At 37.8% G+C, this 26,507-nt stretch overlaps 1 protein-coding gene across 1 annotated transcript in view; it reads right to left on the bottom strand.

Annotated features, from left to right (window-relative positions):
- LOC122401762 (probable G-protein coupled receptor 158) overlaps nt 1-26,507 on the bottom strand; it is a 167,594-nt gene that overhangs the window by 33,745 nt on the left and 107,342 nt on the right. The window contains exons 6-7 of the mRNA XM_043404110.1: nt 6,834-6,902; nt 5,543-5,652 (exon numbers count right to left, since the gene is read on the bottom strand). Coding sequence (XP_043260045.1) covers nt 5,543-5,652; nt 6,834-6,902 — 179 coding nt within the window. The remainder of the gene's footprint in view (nt 1-5,542; nt 5,653-6,833; nt 6,903-26,507) is intronic.

The raw sequence follows: 26,507 nt of genomic DNA, 5'->3' as shown, positions 1-26,507 counted from the left end.
GGTAGCGGGGGTCAATTGCAATCAATTTTGGCGAATAGACATACCCCCGAAATGCTGCGTATTTTCGAGAAAAAAATTCAATACGGGCGGAACTTTAAACGTTAATAACTTTTTAACGAAGCCTCCATCAACAAATTGGTATTGTTGATTTTCGTTTTATTTTGGCCTCTAGAAGCCTAGGCAGTCAAAGTGTTAAAGGTCTTTTTCCCCTATCACGCGTCGAAAAATTATTATATCGATGAAAGGTTCAGTGACCTTTGACTCGGTGCTAACTTAACGGAAGTAGAAACGTGTATCATTTCCTATGTATATTGTTTGGTATAGATTCTCAGACCCCGAAGTGTGAATGAAATCTAGCTGATCATATTATAAAGTTGGAAGAGAGAGAAAATAGTTATCTGCAGGATATGGGAGTTGGGATTCACGGCGTTCGTAAATTGAATAACTGTCTATTGTGAGATATTTGCGTTGCTATACGAGGAACATGGCACAGAGAACAATGTAAAAGGTCCGATGCAATTTGAAGGGTACCCGAATCACGATGAAAAAAATCTTTGTCTTGCGTTTCGTTCGTAAATCCGTCTGAAATATTTCAAGGGTGTTAATAATTTTCTAAATTTTTATTATATTTACAGCAATATTTATCGCTCGTAGTCTAAATGATCGACGGTGTATACGTATGTAGATACTACAAAAAAAGAAGAAATTAATACGCGTTCACAGATTTGAAATTTTTACATATTTAAATGAAATTAAAAAGGTCCCACGTGTGTTTGGGAATTTAGATGATAGCAGTATTTTGTTCGACGATTCTACCTACGCGTAGCTACGCAGAGATACATTTGCAGCTGGAATGACAGGGTTAATACGATGCCTGCCATACTAAATTCAGAGTCCCACAAGACCTATGTTTTCGGTACTCGGAGCACGTATAATTTAATGAAACGTATGACGGCATTCGGTCACACTATTCCATATGTACCAATACCTGGTAATCTAATCCTTGTCTCCTCGATCGTAAACCATGAAACCGATATCTCAAATCCAAAACCATCTACTACGAACCTAACGTATGGTGATTATGTTCGTTCTTAAATACATGCATTGCAAACGCGATGATATTCGAACTGGTAACTGGCATAAATATTCAAATTCTCGATTTTAGAATGAAAATAGCAGAGAAAAAAATGCTGGAAAAAAACTAGAATTGCGCAATGATTTTGCAAAACACATTATGAAAAAAAATTCAAAGACATTAGAAAGGATAACTGCACAAAATTGTACTAAAAAAGTCGTGACACATTGTGATGACTGTACTAGTTTACCTTTTCTTTGTTTGGAGCGTTTTAATATGACTTTAATAGGTGTTTTATTTATTAATTTCTGCACATCATTGTAGTAACAATGTTAGTAAAATTTATTCCTATTATGTATTTCTACTAATAATGGCGTCACCGGTCACCGGTGACCCCCATAACATTAAACATATTACAGAGTTTTGAATCTCAAGTTTCGTCACATTTGAAATTTCACAAGTGACAAGCGAGGAGTTTGGGTTTATTTTATTATTGAATATCGTACTTTTTCAGACAGCTTTTATCCGATGAAGAATATCTAACCGACTTATGGATTCAACGGGCAACGCTAGACTGAACTTTTTGTTCCGCGACCATATCGGGATAGAAAACGAAACAGGAGAATCAGGGATAGGTGGTATAGAAGATCGGGGCAATCTCTGTCTCGGAATCTTTGTAGCGTCGGAAATCCTGCAACTGGTAGAAAATAGCGATCTCCGCGATGGAGATCGGAGAAAGAAGAGTAAACCGAAGTTGCACACTGGTTGACCAGTGCTCGCCTGAAAAGTTTGAACCTCCTTTCTTGGCGTTTCACTCCGCTGCATTCGGATTGATACCGTTGGATATACTCCCACGACGAGGGCAGTCGTACAGAAAAGAAAGAAAACGGGGGAAAATAATGCTGTTGTCGCGGTTGTGCGAGAAGAGCCGTGTAAAGTTTCCTAAGTACCGAACTGGAAGAACGTGTCTATAACCTATAATTACTAACACACCTAACAACCGTGAAATAAATAATTTAAATAGAACCCCCAGAAAACTTTGATAAAAAAAAATGGAAACGAGTGGAAAACTGTTTTCTCGCACAACATGCTGGTGTTTTCGTATATTTTTAAGCTTCTTTCGGACAAGCGCGACTTAACTCGTTTCTATGGGTCCCCCAAGGCGGAATTTACGTTAAAATTCAAGATTGCTTTCGGACCAGCAAGCGACGGACTTCGGAAATGGCAGGTGGCCAACAGCGATACGCTTGCCGGCGAGTTCACTCCGGTTGTTTAAAGACAACGCGATTTCACACAGCCTCGCGCACACAATTGCGCGTATCTCCCCATTTAAAATCACTCGAAGGACGCGGCGTGCAATTTATTAAATTCGTTCGTCGGTTTTAAAGCTAAAAGCGGACACGGCAAAGAGAAAATTGCGCTTTGATATCCAGAAATGGTGCCCGTCGGAAAATCCGTAATTCTTTTCTGTAGTATTTAAGACGTTACAGGGATAAGCTTCTCGATTCTGCTTCGCGTTTACGAGACCTCGGGGAAAGCGTTTCCCTTTGACGGAGTTGCATCCGCGGATCCGACAAACGCCACGGAATACATTGCGTAAAAACCCCGTCGTACAGTGCCTTTCCAAGTACATTTAAATGGCACGAAACGCTTCGGTTTGATGTGCCAGCACGTGTTTTTCAAAAGAAAATATCGCACACGTTCCAACACGGCGGAGAGCTCGAACGTAGTAACCGACATTTTTAAGTAGCGGAAAGCCTTTTAAAGTTTCGTAACAACTTTTCGAGTCGCGAAGAAAAATACGCGGAATATTTGTTCGATCTCGCGAGACGACATCCGCAGCCAGTGAAAATATTTCCGTATCAAAGTTACCTTTTTGAAGTCGCGAGAGACGACGACACATTTAACGAGTTTCTTTTTCGTTTTCCTATTAGTCGTCCAAAGAAACTTCAAATAGAATAATGACTGCGAACGTACCCTTTTAATACATGTAAATCAAAGCGTGCATCTCCGTTTCGCGTTTTCGTATCGCGTTTCATAGATTCTCGTCCGGAAATATTGCATAAAATCCACGGACACGGACACGGACGCGTAGACGCGATAATAATTCAGCTCGGAATGTTTAGAAAGTACTTTCGATCGTAGAATGAAAAATCGTTCAACTTTTCGACGAAACTTTCGCGGACGTTCAATTAGCTGCAAGTTCGCCAGCGAATTCCAGGCGTTCGGAATTAATTAAGCAAACGCGAGACAAGATGGGGAAACAATTGCCAATCGTTTTTGCATTTCCGTCGCGCGATAATATATATTCTCTCCACTTCCGTTTCCATCTCTCGTTCGTTTGTCTGGAAACGGAAAGGTTAAACAATTTACACCGACACCGGGGACAATCTAAAATTAGATTCGCGACTTTTCCAGTATCTTTCGTTTTATTTCTTATTTTTAATCGGAGTTCCTTCGAGGACGTTGAATTACTGCCGCGGGTTGTAATAGTGCCACGGGAAAATATCGAAGTATTGAAAAATCTTATTACTTTGTACGTATACACTTCGAGCGTTTAAAATCGATTGCATATTCGGAAAATTCACGGTGAGGTTTTTAATGAAAACGTAGGAAGATTAAAAAATTGTACTATTTGTATTAGTAGATCAAAGGACAATTTTTTAAATACGAAAGATAATAAGATATTTCCAAGAACGTTGTAAAAAATAATTTTAAGATAAATTTTTGAATCGAGATAAAAGTAAGAATAATAAAATCAAGAATTTCAATTTCTTGACTGAGGCTTCATTAAAAAGTTATTAAAAAATTAAATTAAAAAATGTCAAATCAATTTGAAAAAATTATTTTTGGTTGCGGGGCTCAATTACAATCATTTTTTATGAATACACATATCCCTGAAATCCTACCCACTTTCGAGAAAAACTTCGAGTAGGTACTGAAATTTTTTAACTTCTAAAAAATTTCAAATTGTCCTGAAAAAATTATTTTTAGTTGCGGGGGTCTATAGCAATCATTTTTAGTGAATACACATACCCCCGGAATCCCACGCACTTTCAAAAAAAAAATTTAGAAAGTTGGACAAATTTTTCGGTGGAAAGAAAAATTTCAAATCATTCTTGAAAAATTATTTTCGGTTGCGGGGATCAATTACAATCATTTTTGGTCATAACACATACCCCCGAAATCCTACACAGTTTCGAGAAAAAAATTCTTTTCCGAAAATATAATGTCTGACCATACATTGATATGTTTCACTGAAATTTCATGCATATGTTTAAAATATCATAACTTCTGAACGGCTCGGAGGATTTTAATGTTTCAAAAGGCAAACAATGCGTATTTTGGTGAACAACAAGTAGAAATTCCAAGAATATTCGGAAAGTTGTTCCTTGACACCGTAAAGTGAGAAAAACCCCCTAAAACTGGTCCAATTTTCAAACGATCATAACTCCTACAATAGTAAAGGTATCTCTTTGAAACTTTTTTCTGAAGCAGAGCCCAAGGGTACCTACAAAAAAGTATTAGACAACTTTTCTGTAGAACGCCAAACAAATTTATTAAAAATGAAAAAGGAATTTTTAAGAAAAATCGACAGGGGTAGTACCTAAATTTTTTGGCGAAATAAAAAATTTCAAATCGTTCTGGAAAAATTATTTTCGGTTGCAGGAGTCAATTACAATCATATTTGATCATTAGATATACCCTCGAAATCCTACCCATTTTCGAGAAAAAAATTCGAAGTCTGAAATTTTTCGACAAAATTAAAAAATTTCAAATCATTCTGGAAAAATTATTTGCAGTTGCGGGGGTCAATTACAATAATTTTTGGTGAATAGACCTACCCCCGAAATTCTACCCACATTCTAGAAAAAAATTTAGTACGGACGGAAGTTTAAACATTAATAACTTTTTAACGAAGCCTCCATCAACAAATTAATATTTTTGATTTTCGTCTTATTTTGGCCTCTAGAATCTCTCATTAAAATTTAAAATGGGTGAAAAAGCTATTGATACACCTACTGTTCTGTACCACGAGATCCTACTCTCAACGGAGCAGTAGCACAAGTAATTAAAAATTTCGAAGAAATTTCATTCGCTTTCTGCTGTTTTAATACAAAGGTTCGACCCACTTTTGTGAGACACCTAATATATGGTAGGAGTGAAAACATATGAAATTTTTAATGAGAACGTAAGAAGATTAAAAAATTGTACTATTTGTATTAATGAATGTACAATTGTTTAGACACGAAAGATAATAAGATACTTCCAAGAACGCTGTAAACAATAATTTTGAGAGGAATGTTTGAATCGAGATAAAAGTAATTAAAAATTTCGGAGAAATCCCGTTCGCTTTCTGCTTTAGTGCAAAGATTCGACCCACTTCCGTGAGGCACCTAATATATGGTGGGATCTCGCATCGCGATGGAGTTAAATGTCGTTGTAGACGTAGCTATTCTTACTTACCTCCAAGTTTTGAGCATAAGTGCGCCATAGGTTAGAGAAAATCCAATTTCTCGCAGCCAAACTCGTACCGTGCACGTTATGACGTTTGGACGGGGGTACATTACTATCGTCTGAAACAAAGAACATTGATTTCCTTCAGCCATTTATAATTCACCGCCGGCTGCTGAAATATGTTTACTGCGAACTCGATTTTCTTCCAACGGATTTCCTTTACGTGCAACTGAATTTTCTTTGACGGCGAATGCACGAATGCCGCGCGACAAGAGAAATAGCACGACCATAACGCCAGTACCAAGAATGAGAATTTAAGGTCCGAGGAAGCTTGAAAAATACGAGAAGAAATTTTTTTTAAATTCATCGAATAACAACTAAATTCTAAAAAGAGTCGCAAGCTTTCTCGACACAATTCCAACAAATATTATACGAATAAATATATCAATCAATTTAGACTTCAACGAGCGTAATAAAATATTTTAATAATACGTCTTTCTGCTAGTCGGAGCTTCGAAGCAGCGCTCGTTAAAAATTTATAAAATAATTTCTCAATAAACCGGAAATAATTTATCGATATTCAATTACGAAACGCACAATCGTCGTCTAACGCGTAAAAAACACAAAAGCTTGCACCTTTGTACGATCGAATTAATTACCAAATCCAAGTCCAAGCATTTTCATGGGAAACGAAGCGATTTATTCGCGATTAGCGCTCGTAAAAGTCGTTATGTATGCGAACGATCGAGAAGACATTACCGCCGGACGCAAATAGCCAGATAATGCAATGTATTTCACCGAACCGCGAGATTGCAAAGCGTCGAATACCAAAGGTGATACATTGTCCCCAAATTCGTGGAAACGAAACCACTGCCGCTAACGATCTGCCGGCGTGATATTCATTTCCATTTCTATTATCGTAATCCAATTATCCGAAATCGAGCACGACACTAACGCCAGTTACCACGAAACGATTTTGATACCTCGTTGACTGCGACTGATAGCCCGCGAGCAATACCGACGGTTCGAGTCATTGCACCGGCCGCGAAATAATTTTCAATCCTCAAAGCACCGAGGCAAAGGGAAAATTGATACTCGACGCGGATAAAAAAAAAAGAAATAACTCGTGCCCATCACGAGGGAGGTGTGCGTGAAATTTTTCCAGATCTCGGAGAAGATATTTTCTATCTCTCGCGAGATTATTTCAAGTCACGGAAATCCACCCGAGTCACGGAAAGCGCCTTTCAGCGGCGAAGGTGCTTTTAAAGTCACGAGGAAAAATAAGAAGGAAGGCACTTACTGTGCAGTATATGAAAAATGCTCCCAGCACGATGACGCGTAGGAGAACTGGACTCGCGGCTCTCACCACCTGCAACAAAAGAAACGAAGCTATATAAACCGTAGTCGTAACAATAAAGGAACAAGATAGAAAGAATCGGCGTGTTAAATATATTTTAAAGGTTCGCGTTCTTTACAACTCGCTGATTCATTCGCGACGATAGAATTTTTAATTGTCCCTCCGAGTTTCACTCGGCTTTCCTACCCCGCCGCCTCGCTTTCGGCCCCGTCCGTGACACAGTTTGTGCAAGAAACAGACACATTATCGAAACTCGAGGGTTGTTCGTTAAATAGGAAATCAGAACTTCGGGGATTGCATTCGTCCCGGAGAATCTGCAGTCGGTCCAAACTTTCTCGACGACAATGGGATCGTTTCTCGTCGCGCCGTCCCCCCCCCCGATTCAACGTACGCTCTTAATCCGACAAAAATTTGTGGCCACGTAGCCTCGAATCCCGTCCTGGGACTTAATGCGCCGGAACCACGGTTTTATCGATACTGATTTTAGAACCAAATTCCATCGAATCGTACAGTTTTACGAATTAGCAAAGAATTACGAAACTGTCGAGCAGAGAAGGTATTGTATGTGCAGTCTGATTCATATCTTAAGGTTATTATGATTCGAGAAAATGTCTTTTTTAAAGGTTTAAATAGTTCTTTCAGTTTCTTCTTTGCAATTTCTATAACTGTAACGTATATCGACTATTGTTTGCTCGTGTAAGATTGGAAATAAAATTGATGCACGCATTACCTCGGGAATTTAATCAGGTGCGTTATACAGGGTGTTCTGGCATATAGCAAAAAATATTTCATAGGGAACTTAAATGGTATCGTCAAGGATATATGAAGGTCAACTTTGTTTTTTTTAAATGGTATGAGGTGCTTTTTTATGCATCAAACGATGCAGCTAGGCACTCTTTATAAAAAAGTAGTGGCCTATGTATGTCGAGAAGTAAGTAATTTAGGAGGTATTTCAATTTAAATAATTTTAAAATTCGTACTGACATTAGCGTTTATTAGTATCACAGCATTTTTTAAACCGATGAAGTAAAGACTGGCCTACGTTATTTAATGTATCGGCTGATATTTTGCCACATTTACGCGAAAGTTTCAACTACACTGACTGATAGTAGTGTGTTATACAGGGTGTCCAGCCACCCCTGGGAAAAATTTTAATGGAAGATTCTAGAGGCCAAAATAAGACGAAAGTCAAGAATACCAATTTGTCGATGGAGGCTTCGTTAAAAAGTTATTAACGTTCAAAGTTCTGCACGTACTGAATTTTTTTCTCGAAAATACGCAGGATTTCGGGGGTATGTCTATTCACTAAAATTGATTGTAATTGACCCCCGCAACAGAAAATAATTTTTTCAGAACGATTTGAAATTTTTTTTCCCCGTCGAAAAATTTCACGTTTTCGAATTTTTTTCTAGAAAGTGAGTAGGATTTCGAGGGTATGTGTAATGACCAAAAATGATTGTAATTGACTCCTGCAATCGAAAATAATTTTTCCAAAACGATTTGAAATTTTTTTCCCCGTCGAAAAATGTCACATCTCTTCGAATTTTTTTCTAGAAAGTGAGTAGGATTTCGAGGGTATGTGTAATGACTAAAAATGATTGTAATTGACTCCTGCAATCGAAAATAATTTTTCCAAAACGATTTGAAATTTTTTTCCCCGTCGAAAAATGTCACATCTCTTCGAATTTTTTTCTAGAAAGTGAGTAGGATTTCGAGGTTATGTGTAATGACCAAAAATGATTGTAATTGACTCCTGCAATCGAAAATAATTTTTCCAAAACGATTTGAAATTTTTTTCCCCGTCGAAAAATTTCACATCTCTTCGAATTTTTTTCTAAAAAGTGGGTAGGATTTCGAGGGTATGTTTATTGGCCAAAAATGATTGCTATTGACTTCTCCAATCGAAAATAATTTTTCCAAAACGATTTGACATTTTTTCCCCCTATGGAAAATTCCGCACCTTTTCGAATTTTTTTGCTAGAAAGTGAGTAGGAATTCGAGGGTATGTGTAATGACCAAAAATGATTGTAATTGACTCCTGCAATCGAAAATAATTTTTCCAAAACGATTTGACATTTTTTTCCCCCATGGAAAATTCCGCACCTTTTCGAATTTTTTTCTAGAAAGTGGGTAGGAATTCGAGGGTATGTGTAATGACAAAAAATGATTGCTATTGACCCTCGCAATCGAAAATAATTTTTTCAGAACGATTTGAAATTTTTGAATTTAATTGTTAATAACTTTTTAACGAAGCCTCCATCGACAAATTGGTATTCTAGATTTTCGTCTTATTTTGACCTCTAGAATCCCCCATTAAAATGCTGTGATGAAAATGGTCGTTATATTGACCCATATCTGTAAATAAACGCTAATGTCAGTAAGAATTTCAGAATTATTTAAATTGAAATATCTTCTAAACTACTTGCTTTTAGACATACATAGGTCAGTACTTTTTTATAACGAATGCTTAGTAGCATCGTTTGATGCATAAAAAAGTACCTCACTCCATTTAAAAAAAAGACAAAGTTGATCTTCATATATCCTTGACGTGTCCGCCTATGAAAAAATTAATAACACAAAAATATGCTCCACTCGATACCATTTAAGTTCCCTACGAAACATTTTTTGCTACGTGTCAGAATACCGAGGAATACAACATGTCAAAATCGGCTGAGACTCCCTGTATAAAAATGGGAAACAATACAATAATATTAAAGAGCTAGAGAGTCCAATAAGATACGAATGGAATAACACTCAAAAAACAACATTACAGGAACTAATTAATAGTATGAAAAACAGAATATTTGAAATAATTAAGAACAAGGGTGGTAGAACCAGTTACTAATTTCTCAATTTAATTCTCTGAAGCAAATTTAAAAGACTGTTCTTACACAAATTTCGCCATATTTACGTGCGTTACACTGTAATATCTTATTTACGATAAAAATAAACTATTTTCTCCAGATCCATATATTACTTTTCCAACATCTATTACACCTTAATTATTTTCTAGAATTCACCTTAAAAATCATAGTGTTCTTGTAGAAATTCCGCGTATTAGGTGTAGTAGGTGGCCGGGGATGAAGGAGATCGGTGAAATCATAAGAAACACTTGGTTAACCTTAAAACTACTTTATTCTAGTCCGCGACACGGGAGACGACGAAACTGCGTGTCTCTGACGACTGCTCGCAGCGCCCTCATCTCGATCTACCGAACTTACGCTAGCTTCCTCTACTACGCTAGTCATTACACTATATAGGGTTTTCTGGTGTTCGTATTCGCGTCTTGATCGCGATAATAAATTCTCTTTCGCGGGAAAATTTGCCGCCCTTTGAAACTCGACCGGCGAAAAAATTGCGGGGAAAGCTTTTTTCCCCCCAGTAGATTTTTCGCGGCGCGTCCGGGGAGCCAAAAACATTTATGATCAGCCGCGTGGGACACGCGTGCAACGTAAAAACGACCCTCGACGGTGCGGCGCGCTAAAACGCGCAAAACCTGAAACCACTTTGGCGGAATAAACTGCATTTTATACCGGCATTGTGCATTTTCACGGCACGGCCATGAATCCCCGAATATCACCCTCGTCGCGTCATCCGCGTCGTGATATTTTCTAATTCGAATCGAAATTCCCTCCGTGTTTTCGAGCCCCACAAATCCCCTCGTTTAACAGTTCTTTTCGTTCGAAACGGCTCGCTGGATCGTTTCTATACTCCGCAGATACATTTACTCGCGTCTCGTTGTTGCGTTTAAAATTTCTAATCAACTTGGAAATTCTGATAACCTGAGAGGTATAATTTCCCTTAGAGAATTAATTTGAATTTTCTATTATAAAAGAGCAACGTATTGTAGAATCGTGGTGAAAATCTACATCGGTAAGAGCACGTATAAAGTTTTAACGGGAACGTTGCGGGAAAGGAAAAAACGGAAAATTAAAGGGAAATATTAAACGGAGAGGGAACGTACAAACAGGAGCCGGCAAATGAATGTATATGTGGTTAACCGCGGTGCAACGAAAAATATGTTTAATTATATCGTTCAAGATCAAAACGCTTGAAAATGCTGTTTTTCATTACTCGATCGTAAATATTATATGTCGGTTACGTCGTTGCAAACGAAGTAATTTTCTCGGTCTTGATTACGATTTCAGCTGTTTCAACAATTTAGAGAGGTATTTAAACGAAGCACAAAGGAAAGTAAAGTCCGGGTGAACTTTGAAATATTTTTGAAGGAAACCGTAGGAACGAAACAAACAGAGCTTTGGCGTATTACGGGGGAAGAAACGAGCCGCTCGAGGACAAAGGACAGAAGGAAAATACACCCTGGCGAGAAAGAGATGTTTAAATAAAGCTCGACGCGAGGAAATCGCTTAATCAAGAAGCAAAAGAGGAATGCAAACGATGAGAAAATATTTAAATGCAACAAGAAACCGAAAATCTTGGAGGGGAAAACGGGAAAAAACAAGTAGCAAAAAAGGAAATTTAATTAGAACGTAGAGTAAAGCAATTACTTGAATAATTCATGGAAGGCAAGGAAGAAATGCTTGTTATTTAATTTCTGGCCTTTTCATTGTTTTCTTAATCAGCGACATTAAAATGATTAGAATGGACGCACGATCTCGGGGACCTGAATCGATGTTTTACACATTTATTTTCCATCCGATACGCGTTATTAAACCATGGATGGTAATATAAATGTGAAGTGTATGCGAATATGTTTCAGAAATAATTGAAATAACATTTCATTTGCTTGAGTGTACATTTTTTGTATACGTTTAACATATTGCTTTGTCGTACCAGGATATATCCGAACAGCATGAAATTCACGGTCTATTTATTATTTACTAATTAAATACAAAGTCCAACTTTAATTTGAATTGAAATGCAAGAAGCGTCTGATAATACACGGGGTAATTAAATTATTGATATTGCAGTGGTAAATTATCGAGTTTGACATTCACGTGCGATTAATTTTGTTCTATTTACATTGTTTGTGGAAAGTAAAAAATGAAAAATACGTAATGTAAGCGTTTCAATTTTTATTGTTAATGTTTACCCTTCTTTCGTCTGAAACGTATAACGTGGAACGCCCAGAGAAGCAAGTGTTCCGTTGCCCAAAAATTTCCTTATCCAAATAGCCGCGTCTCCCTATTACGTTTATCGATGAAAGCTCGACAGTATCGAGGAAACGTAGGAACCTTTCCTCGCACGTAAAAGCTTCGTTCAGGTCGAACTGGTATTCCCTCTGCAGGTCTTCGGCAAAATTGCAGAAGAGCGATATAGAATGTTGCAATAAAAAAATTACACGAACGTTAGAATGGCTGCATTCGAGTCGGGGTCGAGCTCCAGGGAGTCTTCCTTCCATTTTAATGGGATTCCGGGGTCCCATGAAAATACGATCGGCCTCTGGAAACGTATACGTGCTCGTGGACCAACGCGAGATTGCATAAATATATAGATATATATTTTTGTCCCATGGATTCTCTCGGGTCTGAACCGGTGAGTTACTTTGCGGGTAATTCTAAATCATCCTGTCCCTTTTTATTATCCCTGGACAGATCCGAGCAGCTTGTCACATCGAGGATTAACTTTCTTGCCTCGCTCGAAAAAGGTATTCGTTCGTTTGCTACACAAACGGTTCTCCGTGACCAGTATCGCGAAAACGTTTAAAACTTACGTAAAACGGCAAGTATTCCGAGGAGAGTTTTCGATCAAATTTTTTCGTACGAAACTCGACGAACGAGAAAATTTAGAGGTACCACGATTTCGTAACGAGACGTGAATGTATCTGACTATCAGTAAAGAGATTAAGGGCATCTTGCACGTTAATTAACCGACAACAATAGGGAAACACGCGTATGAATCGGTCGGCGCTCGAGCGTTTCGTTCGTCGGTGGTCGAAATTATGTTACGCCCGACAACGGCGTTCTACGAAGATAATTTCGCTATTATCAACGAAGCATAAAGTGTTACGGTAAGGATTCCTTACGGTACAACGGGCAAATTAATTGCTAACAAACAGCAATCGTCGATTACACGTAACTACTAATGAACATGGCGCAACCAAGGACGGAGTTGTCTATTTCAGTCCATTATCGTGGATACCTAATCGTGTTGTTTCAACGAACATAATGCATCCAAACGCTGCGTCCAACGGTTCGAGGGCTGTTACACCCACGCTTCGAAGTGAATCGAGGACGTAACGAGCTTAGCAAGTTGTTAATCTATATATAATGTATATAATCTATCATAAATATAGAGGCAACGGAAACTAGAAATTAAAGGACACACGTTGGATTTAAAATGTTGAAATAATTATGCAAAAAGAAAACAATTTGTTGAATTAAATGGCCTATAAGAGCTAATCTTTTCATGCTAAAAGGGAGCCTTCTAGATTTCTTTTATGAAAAGTGGTGTGTAAATTTTTGATTATTTATTTCGATACTTTGTAAACGGATATGTGAGACCTCGTATTTAATTATGAGGATTGTAGCTTTACTATTTATAGCTGGTCTAAATTTCTTTATCTTTTAATGCTATCTTTTAGCTCATTCATCCGGATTATCTTTTAATCAGGATCATCTCATCCTCCATTACACCGGATCGACGAGGTCCTGGCATAACTGAAAATTATGGGCGCTGGTCGAATGATAACGTAAACACGGAATTATTTATAAAATAATAAAATGTACGAACTACAAAAATAACGAGAATTAATGAAATACGATCATTTATAAATTTTAATATGACAATTTCGTCCGATATAACTGTTTACAAATATGGTTGTTATTTGCTGGCTCCTGTTTTCGTTAACCCTTTCATTTGCGAAATGAGATTAAACCATAAATATTTGAGATCCATTCTTGGATATTAATTCGCCAGCAGTAACGGGCAAATTTTATCTTAATCAAATATTTGCAAAGAGTTTTCAACTATCGAGATTAATAACGGGGGTAAATATTTCGTAATATCCTATTGTGTTTGCTACAATTACGTAATGAATGAAGGGCGAATTAATTTCGGTTAGAACATGTTGCGAGCATTAGTATTATAATTTAGTCAGACGCTTCGAATATGTACAGGAGCAGCAGAACGTCTGCAAACTTAATTTGCAACTGCATTTACAACTGTCAGTTGTATTTTGCAATTACACTCGATTCAAATGAAATTCGATTACTTTTCATTTATGATAAAAATAACATTTTTTTCTTTCTTAGTATTGGTTGTTCACAAAACATTGACTTTTCTATTCACTGTATACAATACAAGAAATTGATAAGTTTAATATTGTATATAGTTCAATATACAGGGTGGTCCACGTAACTTATGCAGCTCTTTAACTTCCAAAATATGCGTTACACGAAAAAATTTTGTGTACAAAAGTTGCATGATTTAAAGGGGTACATTACGTAGTATATTTATTTCTTTTATAGGTGGAGACGTTTCGGTAATTTGAAGGTCAACTTTATTATTTTAAATAGAATACTATATTTTTTATATCAAAATATGGAAGAATATCGAATTCTGAGTAGAAAAGTATTGACCTTTATTAGCCCTAAATCTAATAGCTAACGAGTAATTTCACTTTATTTCTTGATAATTTTCACTATTCTACAGAAATCTATGATAAGATTGTCAAGAAACGAAGTGAAATTACTCGTTAGCTATTAGATTTAGGGCTAATAAAGGTCAATACTTTTTTACTCAGAATTCGATATTCTTCCATATTATCATACAAAAAATATAGTATTCTATTTAAAAAAACAAAGTTAACCTTCAAATCTTAGAAATGCCGTCGCCTATAAAAAAAAATAAATGCACTACGTAATATACCCCTTTAAATCATGCAATTTTTGTACACAAAATTTTTTCGTGCAACGTGTATTTTGGAAGTTGTAGAGCTGCACAAGTTACGTGGACCACCCTGTATATACAGGATGTCCCAGCATCGGTGGTACAACCGCAGAGGAGGTGATTCTACATGAAACAACAAATTAAAAATAAAGAATAAAATTATTTCATTTGAGATTTTATTGTCCAGAAAATCCACTGTGAATATTCACCAAGCACGCGTGCATTTAACTATGGCTTCGATAAATAGATGTCGATACAGGCTTTTATTATGTTTTTTGTACTTCTTTACACTCATGTTGATATGATTTTCTGAGCACGTATCATCATTTTATTTGTTGTCTTAGTATGCTATTATATTCAATTTTGTCTAATCATGGTCCCCATATTTAATACTCCTTGATTTGTATCTATGGAGTCATGTTAAAACAAACGAGTATACACTTGAAGAATTAAAGATACAGAATAAATTAGAATCCATTAGTTCACAAATCTAATTTAGAAAATTGTATATGTAGCACAATGGGCAATTTTTAACAATTTTTGTATATATTAAGTTAGTTTAATAAGTAAATTACATGCCTTATTTTCACTTAAATCTACTTTAAATCCATAAATAGAGGTAACACAGTACATCATGTTGATACTAATGATATTGGTGCTATTTGTATCGACATCAATTCACAATTGATTTTCTCGACAACGTAACCTTAAATGAAAAAATTTTATTCGTACTTTCGATTTGTATTTTCATCTAGAATCACCCTCTTTCCGCTTGTACCACCGATGCTGGGACACCCTGTATATTTAATATATACTGTATACAATACAAGAAATTGATAAGTTTAATATATTTCCCTAAAAGACGTCTCGATCGCGACAAATGTGTCTTCGAACTGGACAATCCCCAGTACATGGAACGCAAACAGAAGAAAGGAATAATAGAATAATCCGCCGTTTCCGTTTATTAATCGGCTTCAATAGAGAAAGCCTGCAGCTGGAACAAAAACGATAAATCACCCTTTGGCTTACGCAGAACAGACTGCTCGAACGGCCTCGCCTTTAAACCATCTTTCAACCCCCTAATGCTATCCTCCGCGAGCCCGAGAGCGTTTTAAAGGAGAGGAGCGAAGTCGGGACGTAACGTCGGAAAAATAACAGCGCGTTGCTGTCTCGGGGCAAGGGAAAATGCTTGCAGTTTGCACTGCGTACCGCCGTTGACGCCAAGTGCATCGTCGCGATAGCGCATACAAATCGTCAACCATTTGGCGAAAAATGCATTATGCAGTTCGCGGAACGGCCCAGACCTATGCATTCGAGGACTATTCGTGTCACGAAAACGATTTTCTTCAAATTTTCACGGGCGAGGAAACCTCATGACAGGCGACACTATTTCATTTCAACTTTCGAATCTAAGTTTCTCTTAAAAGAATAGTTTCATAATAACACAGACTAATCAAATTGGAAACTAATTGCACATTTGTTAATTATTTGACACTCGTGAAATCTATTAAACATCCCCTAATGTTACGTACGAGTTTCGGTAGAATTTAAAAATTCCTGACGTCGCGACAGGAAGAAACGATCGACGTGGATTTTTAGCGACAATTGTCCCGTGTACGCAGACTCCTCGTTCGAAAATAACTCTTCGTTTTCAGGAACAATGTGTTTGAAAATAGTCGGGCGCGCGAGTGTTAACGGCGCGGCGTCATTGTTGGCGTCGACACAGCGTACATTCAATCTTCTTCAGAAGGAAGCGTCGCTCAAAATCACATCCAACAGCAAACAGCGTCGACGCGCTTCGGTACTGTTTAATGGAATCGATTCTAAAAAAAGTAGCGACAGAATGTTGCTATTTTCATAAAAAACGCAAGAGGGACGAATTCAGGAAAGAACAATCCCGACGGTGGCTAGTTTCAGCAACTTCATTACGACGACCACGATTCGATCCGTATTAGCGTTCCTCGTATTTCCCAACGGAGTTCCCCGGCAGAGAAAAATCCCGGACGATGATATATCGTCCCGATAAACGCAGCCAGCCTAATGAAGAAGGCTCATTTTTAATCTCCTCGACTTCAACAAGACTCTCCTTATCGATAAGTTCGTTGTACCTCGTAATAACAAACGCCTGAAATCAATATGTACTTTTCTACGCTGCGTTCGTTTAATAATAACTATATGTACGATCTAACGAAGGGGAATGTATTTGAAACAAATGTACAAATGATATAATTATAAACGAATTTGAAACACACGAAACACACAATCTTTTTACACAAATTAATATCATACAAGAATCAGGACTGACTTTCGCATGTTCCTGTTGTCTCGCTATCAATGGTTACCCATTCCTTTACGAACAAAACACTTTCAACCCTTGTGCACATAAATTAACATTCAACAAAACTACAGAGAATTTTAAATGTATTAATATGCAACACTCAGAAGCAATAAAAAAATGTTTTAGATTGTGGCGGCCATTGTATAGCCACCACGTCCCTGTTTATATCTCAGAAACGGTTGACCTTTCGACCTATGTTTAATAAAGCTTTTTTACTCAGTACAATGTATCCTATATATCCTATAAATATTGGTATGTTTTGAACACTCTGTATATTGAAGGTAGTTTTAAGAAAGACGCTCAGTCTGTGAAAGACGTTGCTACGGCCAGTCTGTAAAGAAAGACGCGTTAAAAAGATCAGTCTGGTAAAGACGTCGTCGTGTTACACAACCAGCCTGTTAAAGACGTTGTCGTAGCGCAGTCTGGTAAAGACACACCCGCGAATAAACAGTTAATAATTGTGGTGTAGATCGTGGAGTTGTTATTTCAACCACCAGCCCCCTCACGATCAACATATCGAACCTTGGGCCCCTCTCGATACGGAAGGATTAATTAATAATTTGTTATGATCGAGAAACGCGTGCATGTGTTGGTAAAAGTCAGCAACGAAACAATTTCCCAGCGCACCCGTCGAAGAACTGGGTCACCTCTTAAAAACAGAAATTCATTTCTTGTCGGTTGGCAGAATGATTAACGAGAACACACGCGATAATGCATTGTAGCATGCACCGCAACAATTGCTCGTATCCGTCTAACCTTCCTGATTATGCAGCCGAGAAATTCGCAGATAAAATCAATTTCTTTCTTCCAACGTCTGTTGAAACTAACGAGCATCGTCTACGGGCGAAAATTCATTCATCGCGCCCCTTCACCGAAGCATAACGGTAAAGAAAACGCAATTCATATTTCTTATTCATATTTTCCATTCGTATTCATGCCCTTGATTCCTATTTAACGCTTTGCCAGCGGCACACTTTTCGTAAACGCGGCGTAATTCGAGGTTCCATTGCTTTCATAATGCTGGGAGTTTGTCGTCTCTGGTTTGTAACGTTAAGCTTGATTAGAAATGTAACAAAATTTTAAGAATTCCACGAGCCAAAATTTGAATTTGAATTTAAAAAATCGACGTGGTATTATGATGTAGATCGAACAAAGTGTTCGCTATTTCCGTATTGATAAAAGTAATTTTATTTGCTCCGCTGGTATCGATACGATAATTATATGAAACTTGTGCAATTACTGGTCCTTCCAGAGCGTAAATTTTGGCGACGAGGGGATGGTGTTTCGTCCTGGATCTGCTAATGGACTCGTCAGTAAAGCTCTGGTAGTAGATCCTGCCTTAGACACGCTTCATTGTTTGAACAGTCTCCTATTTCGGAGAATTCGGAACAAACTCGGTAGTCTGCCTAACAGATCCCGAACGAAACATCATCTTCTCATCGCCAAGGTGTATACATTAGAGACACCGATAATTGTGCACGTTTCGGTGGATGAGCCAAGGAGAAAGGAAAATTACATTTAAATTGAATAAAATTTGTTGTCGCGCGGATCGACGAAGTTGTCTCGATAAAAGTAATTATGAATATCCGACGATAAAATGACGCATAAAATAATTTTCACCTTTGTACCTTTTACATTGAAAAATATTGGCACGGTTAATAATCGTTTGCGTCCGGCAGTCGTTATCAGTTTTTAGTAAATAAACTGCCGCCGCAAAAGGGAAAATATCCGCTGACAATTAACGGAAAAAGAATTAATTTTAATCATTGCACGAATATTTTCAGCTGCAGGCTAATTGAAAATCGTCGAGTTATGGAGGCCGAGGATATCGTCGATCGAATGACCAAAAAGCTTTCGATTCGATGAGAGAGATTGATATTCAACCTCGAGTCGACGAATCCCTCGAATTAAACTTCTGCGGATTAACTTATAATCTGATTGCAGCTGCCTTTCCAAAACTCGGTATTGATTTCATCAAACTTTCGCTAATAGCCAGCTCTGAACGATAGTTTTCACCCCGCGACTGGCGTTTTCGGTTTTTCCGAGACTTTATAATCGAATTTGTTCCTCCCTGCTCCGTAAAAATTTCGTAAATTGTAAATTTCGATTCGATTCTCATCGTTTTTAAGCTATCGATTTCTTCTACGTGCCCATCATTTGTGGCCTTAATCGCGAAGAAAATTCATCTGTTCTTTTATGAAACATTAATATATACGTTGAATTTTTAATAAAATATCACACTGAAAACGACAAAGAACAAATTTCAACGTTTAATTCACTGCTAATGTTTATTACCATAGTAATAAATAAGTTATTCATATATTACAATTTTATTAAAAATTTCAACTTGACAGAGAGCTCTATCATTACAATCAAGCATCGCGATATGAAAAAAAACTTGCACTGGCCACCAGGGAAATTTTTATAAAGGGCTTTTGTCAGCGCCAACAGTGGAAAGCTATTTCCAAGTAGTACATCTCAACGCCCAGTCAGACACGCTCCTGTGGGCTCCAAAGATCGGGCGAAATTAATTCCATTTTTTATTTTGACTTCGACGATCGTAAATTTATTTCTATAGCGCATGGTTTTCGAGGCAAAAAAAAAATCTGAAAACTTCCACGTACGATTGAATATTTTTTCCATCGCGTCCGACCATTATTCGAACTTTCTACTTCATTTGGTATCCTAGTCGTGTTCTACATTTTCCAATTCACTCGAAATGAAAAGCTCGACCATTACTAGCATTCACATTGGTTAATTACGGTCTCTAAATTATACAAAAATGTGAAATGAGTTTGATAGGTAGAGAACACCGAACGATTCTTTCAATGATTATTTTTCGAACGGATGGTTCGTTCGAAACAAACGGAAATTTAATTGTTATCGCAAACTGGGAGGCCAATTCTCGCGTTTTCTCGATGGAAGCCATCCATTAGCCCTTTCAACTGTTTGTAAAAGGGGCTTTCAGAATTTAATTCTCGAATTTTATTCACCGGTCGCGTCGAGAGCTCCGGAGCCGCGAATTTCTGGAATGGCAGCGATTCGCGGCAAGTGCATATTAAGTGCAAGCTCATCGACGCGGGGAGAGAGAGAGTTACGGGAATAAAAAGAAGAGGAAGTGTGTTTAAATGAGATACAACGTCGCGTAGAGGGAAAGACGGAGCCGCTGGGGAGACTGTTGCGTAGTTAAACCGCTCGACTTGGGACAAGCGAGTTCTTCTTCGACTAATGATTTCCTCTGTCTTCTTGTCTCGCGCCAAAGAACCCGCCTCTTAATTTTCCGGCGACGATTCTCCTCTCTCGAGCGAGCGGGCGGTTATACTGCAGTTTCCACGACCCGACTCTTTCACTGTAAATACTGGCTCCCAGTGAGAAGGAGCATTTGCCGTGCATTCTGGGAACGTAAACAGTACACCCACAGCCGCTTCCAAAATTCATTAGACTGCTGTTTCATCGCCGGGGAATGAACGGAACGATCGCCCGTTGAACGTTCATAATTCCCAGGAGTAAACCTTGGGCGAAAGACAAGAGGGAAAACGTTCTGCGAACGATGACTGAACGAGTTATCGAATTATACCGAATTGACAACGTGAAATCCAACCCGAGGCTACTAAAGGCTTTTCTTTCTACGAATTTCACAGTTTATTCGTGGAACGATATCGATTTTTACTTTATATTTTTATATTTATACACTTTTGTATAAAATTCTGAAGAATCGATAGCACAAACATGAATGGCACTCAGACTAACTGTAGGTACCTTTCGTATTCTTAGCGAAGCTCTAGAACCACCACTTCGAATCAGAAGAAAATACCTAAGTATCAATTTTGCAACCAGAATCGCCTCCTACCCACAAAACCCTGTGTACCAAAACGTATTCAGACATATCAATCCAAACCACCTGCAGCCTAGGAGAAGAACTCTCTTCCCATTCTACTACAGGGTTATAAACTATCTGAAAGAGTTTGACATAAAAATCCAACTCACACCAAGTAGATGGATCCCAAAAATTAGAACTAATTCCTCATTACTCAACTACAGTCAAAAGAAAGCTGGCCCGATCATGCTGAAGACGTTGTTTCAAGAACTAGAACGACCACTTGCAAACCATGTACACATATATACAGACGGGTCCAAGACACCCAACGGATCTGGATATGCAATTGTCAAGGACCAATCAACTGAAAAAGTCAAACTCCGCCACAAAACATCCATCTTTCTATGCGAACTGCAATAAAACAAGCCATCAATTCCACTTTAACCAACCAAAATAAAAACTTTGCAATTTTCTGCGACTCCACAAGTGCCATCTTAGCAGAAGCTATGGACAAGTGACCCCGTCATACAAGAATGACAAGAAGTTTACTTCAGGTCTAACCAAATGAACAACTTTATAACAATAATATGGATCCCCTCTCACATTGGTATAATGGGAAACGAAAAAGCGGACCAAGCAGCCAAAGAAATAGCTAACTCAATAGCTCCTGACCACTACGACTCCAGTCCATCCTTGGAAACCACTCTCAACATTAAACCATCCCTAAAGGATAACCTGAAGGATGAGAAATCTATCCAAAACTTGCTAAAGTACCTCAAAGAGTCCAAACTGTATAACAAGCTGTAAACTTTTCCTGACTTATGCGACTATAAATAAATAAATAAAAACAACAAAAAATATGAATGAGAATCAAACTGTTATGAACACATTCACTGTTAGATGAAAAATTTAAAGTTTTGATGTTAAACCATTGTAAACTACATAAACCTAAAATTTGCCTCAGTACTTATTTTTGTAACAAATTTATTTCTCTAAACGTCTCAACTTGAGAATTAATTTTTCTAGCCCCATAGTAGAAAATCCTATCACATGTTAAGTGAACATTTAATTTAATTTAAAATAGTAGTGGTAAACAACAAATAAAATTCCAATTTTTATGGTGTTCATATTCTCGATTTACTGTTTTAATTTAACCTGGAAGACAGGATTTCGGGAGAGGCGAGCAGCAAAATTTAATAAGAATTCTTCCGTTGAACAACTGCCGGCGGGTCAATTTTTGCAATCTATCATGCGAAAAGTTACTCGGTATTCTGAGCTCGCCACTAGCCATGAAATTAATTAAATAGAAAATAGGAAATTCAGAGTTTTGGTTGTTCGCGAGAAGCCTTGTTACCGGGGCGAACTTTCCATCCATCTTGGTTGAAGTATTCTCGAAACTTTTCGGGATATTTGATATTATTCGTGTCGAGCTCGTTGCGTTACACGCTCTCAGAACCGATCTACGTCCCTTGGACAAGCTTTCGCCTTTATCTCCACTCGACAAAAGTGATTAGTCGATAATCTAGTCGGCCAGTTTTCATCATCGGGACGCGAGCTAAGGGGATTACGTGTTGCTGTACAGCCGTGTGTCGTCGTTAACAAGAATTTAAATCAAGAATTTTGCTCGGGCAAAATACGGTTCATTATTTCGCTGGCAACTTCTCGCCGACTATACAATTATCGAAATTCGATTCGATATCGTTTGTCCATCTAATTCTGGTAATTCGTCGATACTTTCTGCCACGTGACATTTCCCGTTTGTCGTACTCGAGCTCGTTCTTCGACTAACGAGGGTACGAACTGCATTAAATTGGATTTTGTGCGTTTTGCTTCAAAAAATTTAAATATTTGCTCCGGTAAAGCCATCGAAATCGTGCTGCTGTCGAAACAAAAATTCGACTGATAATTTTATTAATACGATGAATAATGAGACTATTGCGACTCGTATTACGTTGCATACAATCGTTATCTGAAATCGGGAATATTTCAGTCGTAATATTAAAAAATGCAATTATTCGGCCATCAGAATCGTACAGCTGTCCAAGCAGAGATTTAGCCAATAAATTTATTCAGGTAACAAATAGCGAAACCCTCATTAAGCTTCATGCAATACTAAATAGTATCATTAAAATCGCACGGCTATTGAAACAGAAATTCCGCTGATAAAATTTAGATAATACGTAATAAGAAGACTATAATTCATATTGTGCTTTATACCACGCTATCAAACAGGGGATATATCAACCATGATATCAAAAAGCAAAATTATCCCATTATTAAAATCTGTCGAAACAGAGATTCCGTCCATAAATTTATTCAAGTAATAAATAATAGACGGATTATAATTCAGATCGAGCTGTACATTAAATCGAGAATATTTCAGCCACGGTATCAGAAAATCAAATTAAAAATTTATTTATTAGACAATGTAATGTACTTTCGAGTGGAAGAGATCGAAGGAACTTTTTAATTCCATTTAATACGATAAAAATAGTGTTATGTGCTCGAGCACAGTCCTGTAACGCTGTTCCTCGATAATAAATTCCACTTATTCGGTGTCATGAAGTCTCTCGCCGCTGTTTCCGTTTCACGGGGCGCGGAATGAAATCCAACGGTGTTTCAATCATAACTTTCGAAGAAAAAGAAATTACACGGCCCCGAAAGGGCGAGGTTTGACGTGAAATAGGAGCTCCCCGCCCCCGCGGACGCCAACTTCTCGAGTTACTTTAACACCTGTCGGACGGTTCAGGTTCTTTATTTCACTGCGCCACGATCGTGACTGATCCGTCTATCGGAAAGCAACCGACATTAATTAACTGAAAGCGAGTCGACCAACGTACGGAAGTATTTCTGACACGAAACTCAGCCCTGGCAGAGTAATTTTCTTCCGGCCCGTGCAAAAGTCTCGTCGCGGGGCTTCGCTGTAAGCAGACAGACGGAAAATGAATCGCGGAATCCCGTTTTTGCACTGTCGCCGGCCCTTCATTCTTCTATCCCGGGCAATTAACGCGAAAATTGGTTAATGAACCCGTCCGGATTTCGCCTCAATTAAGGTCATCTTAAATCCAATTTCGCGCCCCGTGATTTTTCCGAAACATTCTAATCCATCGTCTTGGACGTTATTAAATTATCTCGTCGTTAATTATTGGCTCCATTCGTCGATTGCTTCATATCGAGGACACTTTAAGACTTCTGTTTATCTCGAGATCGAAACGTTATTATTCGTAATAAATGTTCGAGCCGTCGAAGAAATTAATAACTTGTTCGAATTTTAATTAATTCGAACGTCCCCGTCGAGTTGAAACCTTTTAGCAACGCGACAAAGCGGTATAGCAGTTCCGTAGAATTTCGAACGAATGATACGCGTAACGGTCGACGAGGGAATTGCTATGTCTGTTGGCATAGTGACTGCACCCGTTGCTGACGCAACAGAGACCAACGCCACGAAACGGGCAGGGTTTTCAAGACCGAATTCCAGGCGGTTTGGCACGCGTTCGCGTTTTCAGATATAGTAGTCGGCACAATTGTCCACGTGATTCGACCCTCGAATGTAATAATTTCCGGGATAGTAACCGTCACAACTATGGCGACTTGTTACGCTAATGGGCCACATACACGTCGCATATGCGGTCTCATTACCACTCCGATCGTCAACGGGAACGAGAAGGGGGATTTCAGTCCTCGCGACGCTCTTCCATTAAACTCGGTATTCAACCGTTCACCATTTCGATACTTGTTAGCCTAAATCGTTATGCTTCTGGCCATTCCGCAGACTCCGAAGATGGGGCAAGTTACACTGAAACACCATTCGATACCTTCTATCACCCCTCGTGTATCACTTTAAACCCCCATTTCATATATGCACAGACTCACCCAACTGCCTTTGAAACCACAGTACAATTTGAAAGAAATTGTTAGGTTGGTCGACATGTTCGTACGGTTTTCAACATGTAAATATAACAGTAATTCTTTTATAATATGAATTATCTTTATTCAATAATGAATCTTCTATTCTAGCCTAAAACCTATTCTCGTTTTTCGAACAACTTCATAATTTCTCATCAAAACTAATTAAGAGCTATATAATAGCCTCTTAGGAATAGAAGGAATTTTGCAGAGAGGGAAATGGATGACAAAAAAATTTTTATTTTATATAAAAAGACCACTTTTGGTACTTTTTTTCGTACTAATCTCCAAACTTTTTTGTTACTATTTATGGTTAAATATTAGCTATTGATTAACCGTATGCTTTTAAAATTTAATCTGAAGTTGCATTTCAGAATGTCTGAAGACAAGTATTGCCAAAATCTGCACTTCTTGGCCAACCCAATAGTAGTACCAATTAATAAGTATCTAGAATCAAGGTCATTTTGAACATTTATTAAAATACGAAGGATCTTAGCTTGAATTATTTTGTCACGCGATCGACGAGCTTTCTGGTTCAATGAAAAGCTATATCGGGACCGTTTACACAATGCGTGACAAACTTGAGAATTTCCGTGGATACGTTTCAAAACCAAATAAACATGGCACACAAGTCTGCTCGCGCGTCCATGCCAGAATTTTTTTTTCTACTGCAAAGCTGGAGGTATATCGCGGGAAATAACACGGCGGAACCGTTTCAAACAGATTTTACACCATTTTCCGTTGTAAAACGTACGACCAACTCCCAGATTCTGGTCGAAACGCAACAACGAACAACCGTTTCGGATTTTATCTACCGTGTTCTTCCCGAATTCGTATTTACTGCGCGACGTCTCGACTATGTAATAAAACAGGAACACCCGATATTTTAGTGGGGACGATTTTTCATTTGTTAGTAGCACCATCTATTAGGTCATCCCATGTGTTCGTACCGAGCTGTGTACTACGACTTAAAGCAATATTTTAAACATATAATGGAATTTTATGAAAAGGATTAACCTCTTCTTCTTCGACAACACCCTTCCCTTCCTTTGTTAAAGCCATTGTGTCATCGCCATTTCTTTGATTTTTTATTGAAATGTAGCTCAAATGTAGTGTAGGAGATTTGTATTGAATATTTGTGCCACGCTGTAGTTTTGTTAAATGTTAATTTATGTGCAAAAGTGTTTTGTTCGAGAAGGAATGGGTAACTAGGGACAGCGAGACAACGAGAAGTATGAAACGAGTTGATTGTGAAAGACAGATGTGATTATAATTTTTGTTGCCAATTAACGTTATTTTAATTTGTGTTGCTAATTATTCATTTGTGTGTTTCAAATACGTTTATTATAATTATATGATTTGTACATTTGTTCCTCAAATAAATTCTTTTCGTTAAATCCTACAGTAGTTTACTAACACTAGAACTACCAATCCAGTCGAAATAACCCATTCGTAATTTTTAACAAAACCTGTAGAAAATTTACTCGACTGAATTTTTGTAATTTTCAATAAGAGAATGAATAAACACTTATTTCCATTGCATTATACATTTCTTCCCGTACCTATCGTTTCAAAAAGTTTATCGTTTTAAAAAGTTGACATTTTCAAATTGTTTACCCGCTAATAAGCCTGGAGATCGAATATTTTACTTATTATAAGGTTTTTGTAATATGCTAAGAAAAATATTTATGCAATAATGCTCAAG

Source organism: Colletes gigas, unplaced genomic scaffold, assembly GCF_013123115.1.
Source record: "Colletes gigas isolate AHSC1104 unplaced genomic scaffold, ASM1312311v1 Colletes_gigas_Sc00027, whole genome shotgun sequence".
Classification (NCBI taxonomy): domain Eukaryota; kingdom Metazoa; phylum Arthropoda; class Insecta; order Hymenoptera; family Colletidae; genus Colletes; species Colletes gigas.
This window is presented reverse-complemented; position numbering and strand designations above follow the sequence as displayed.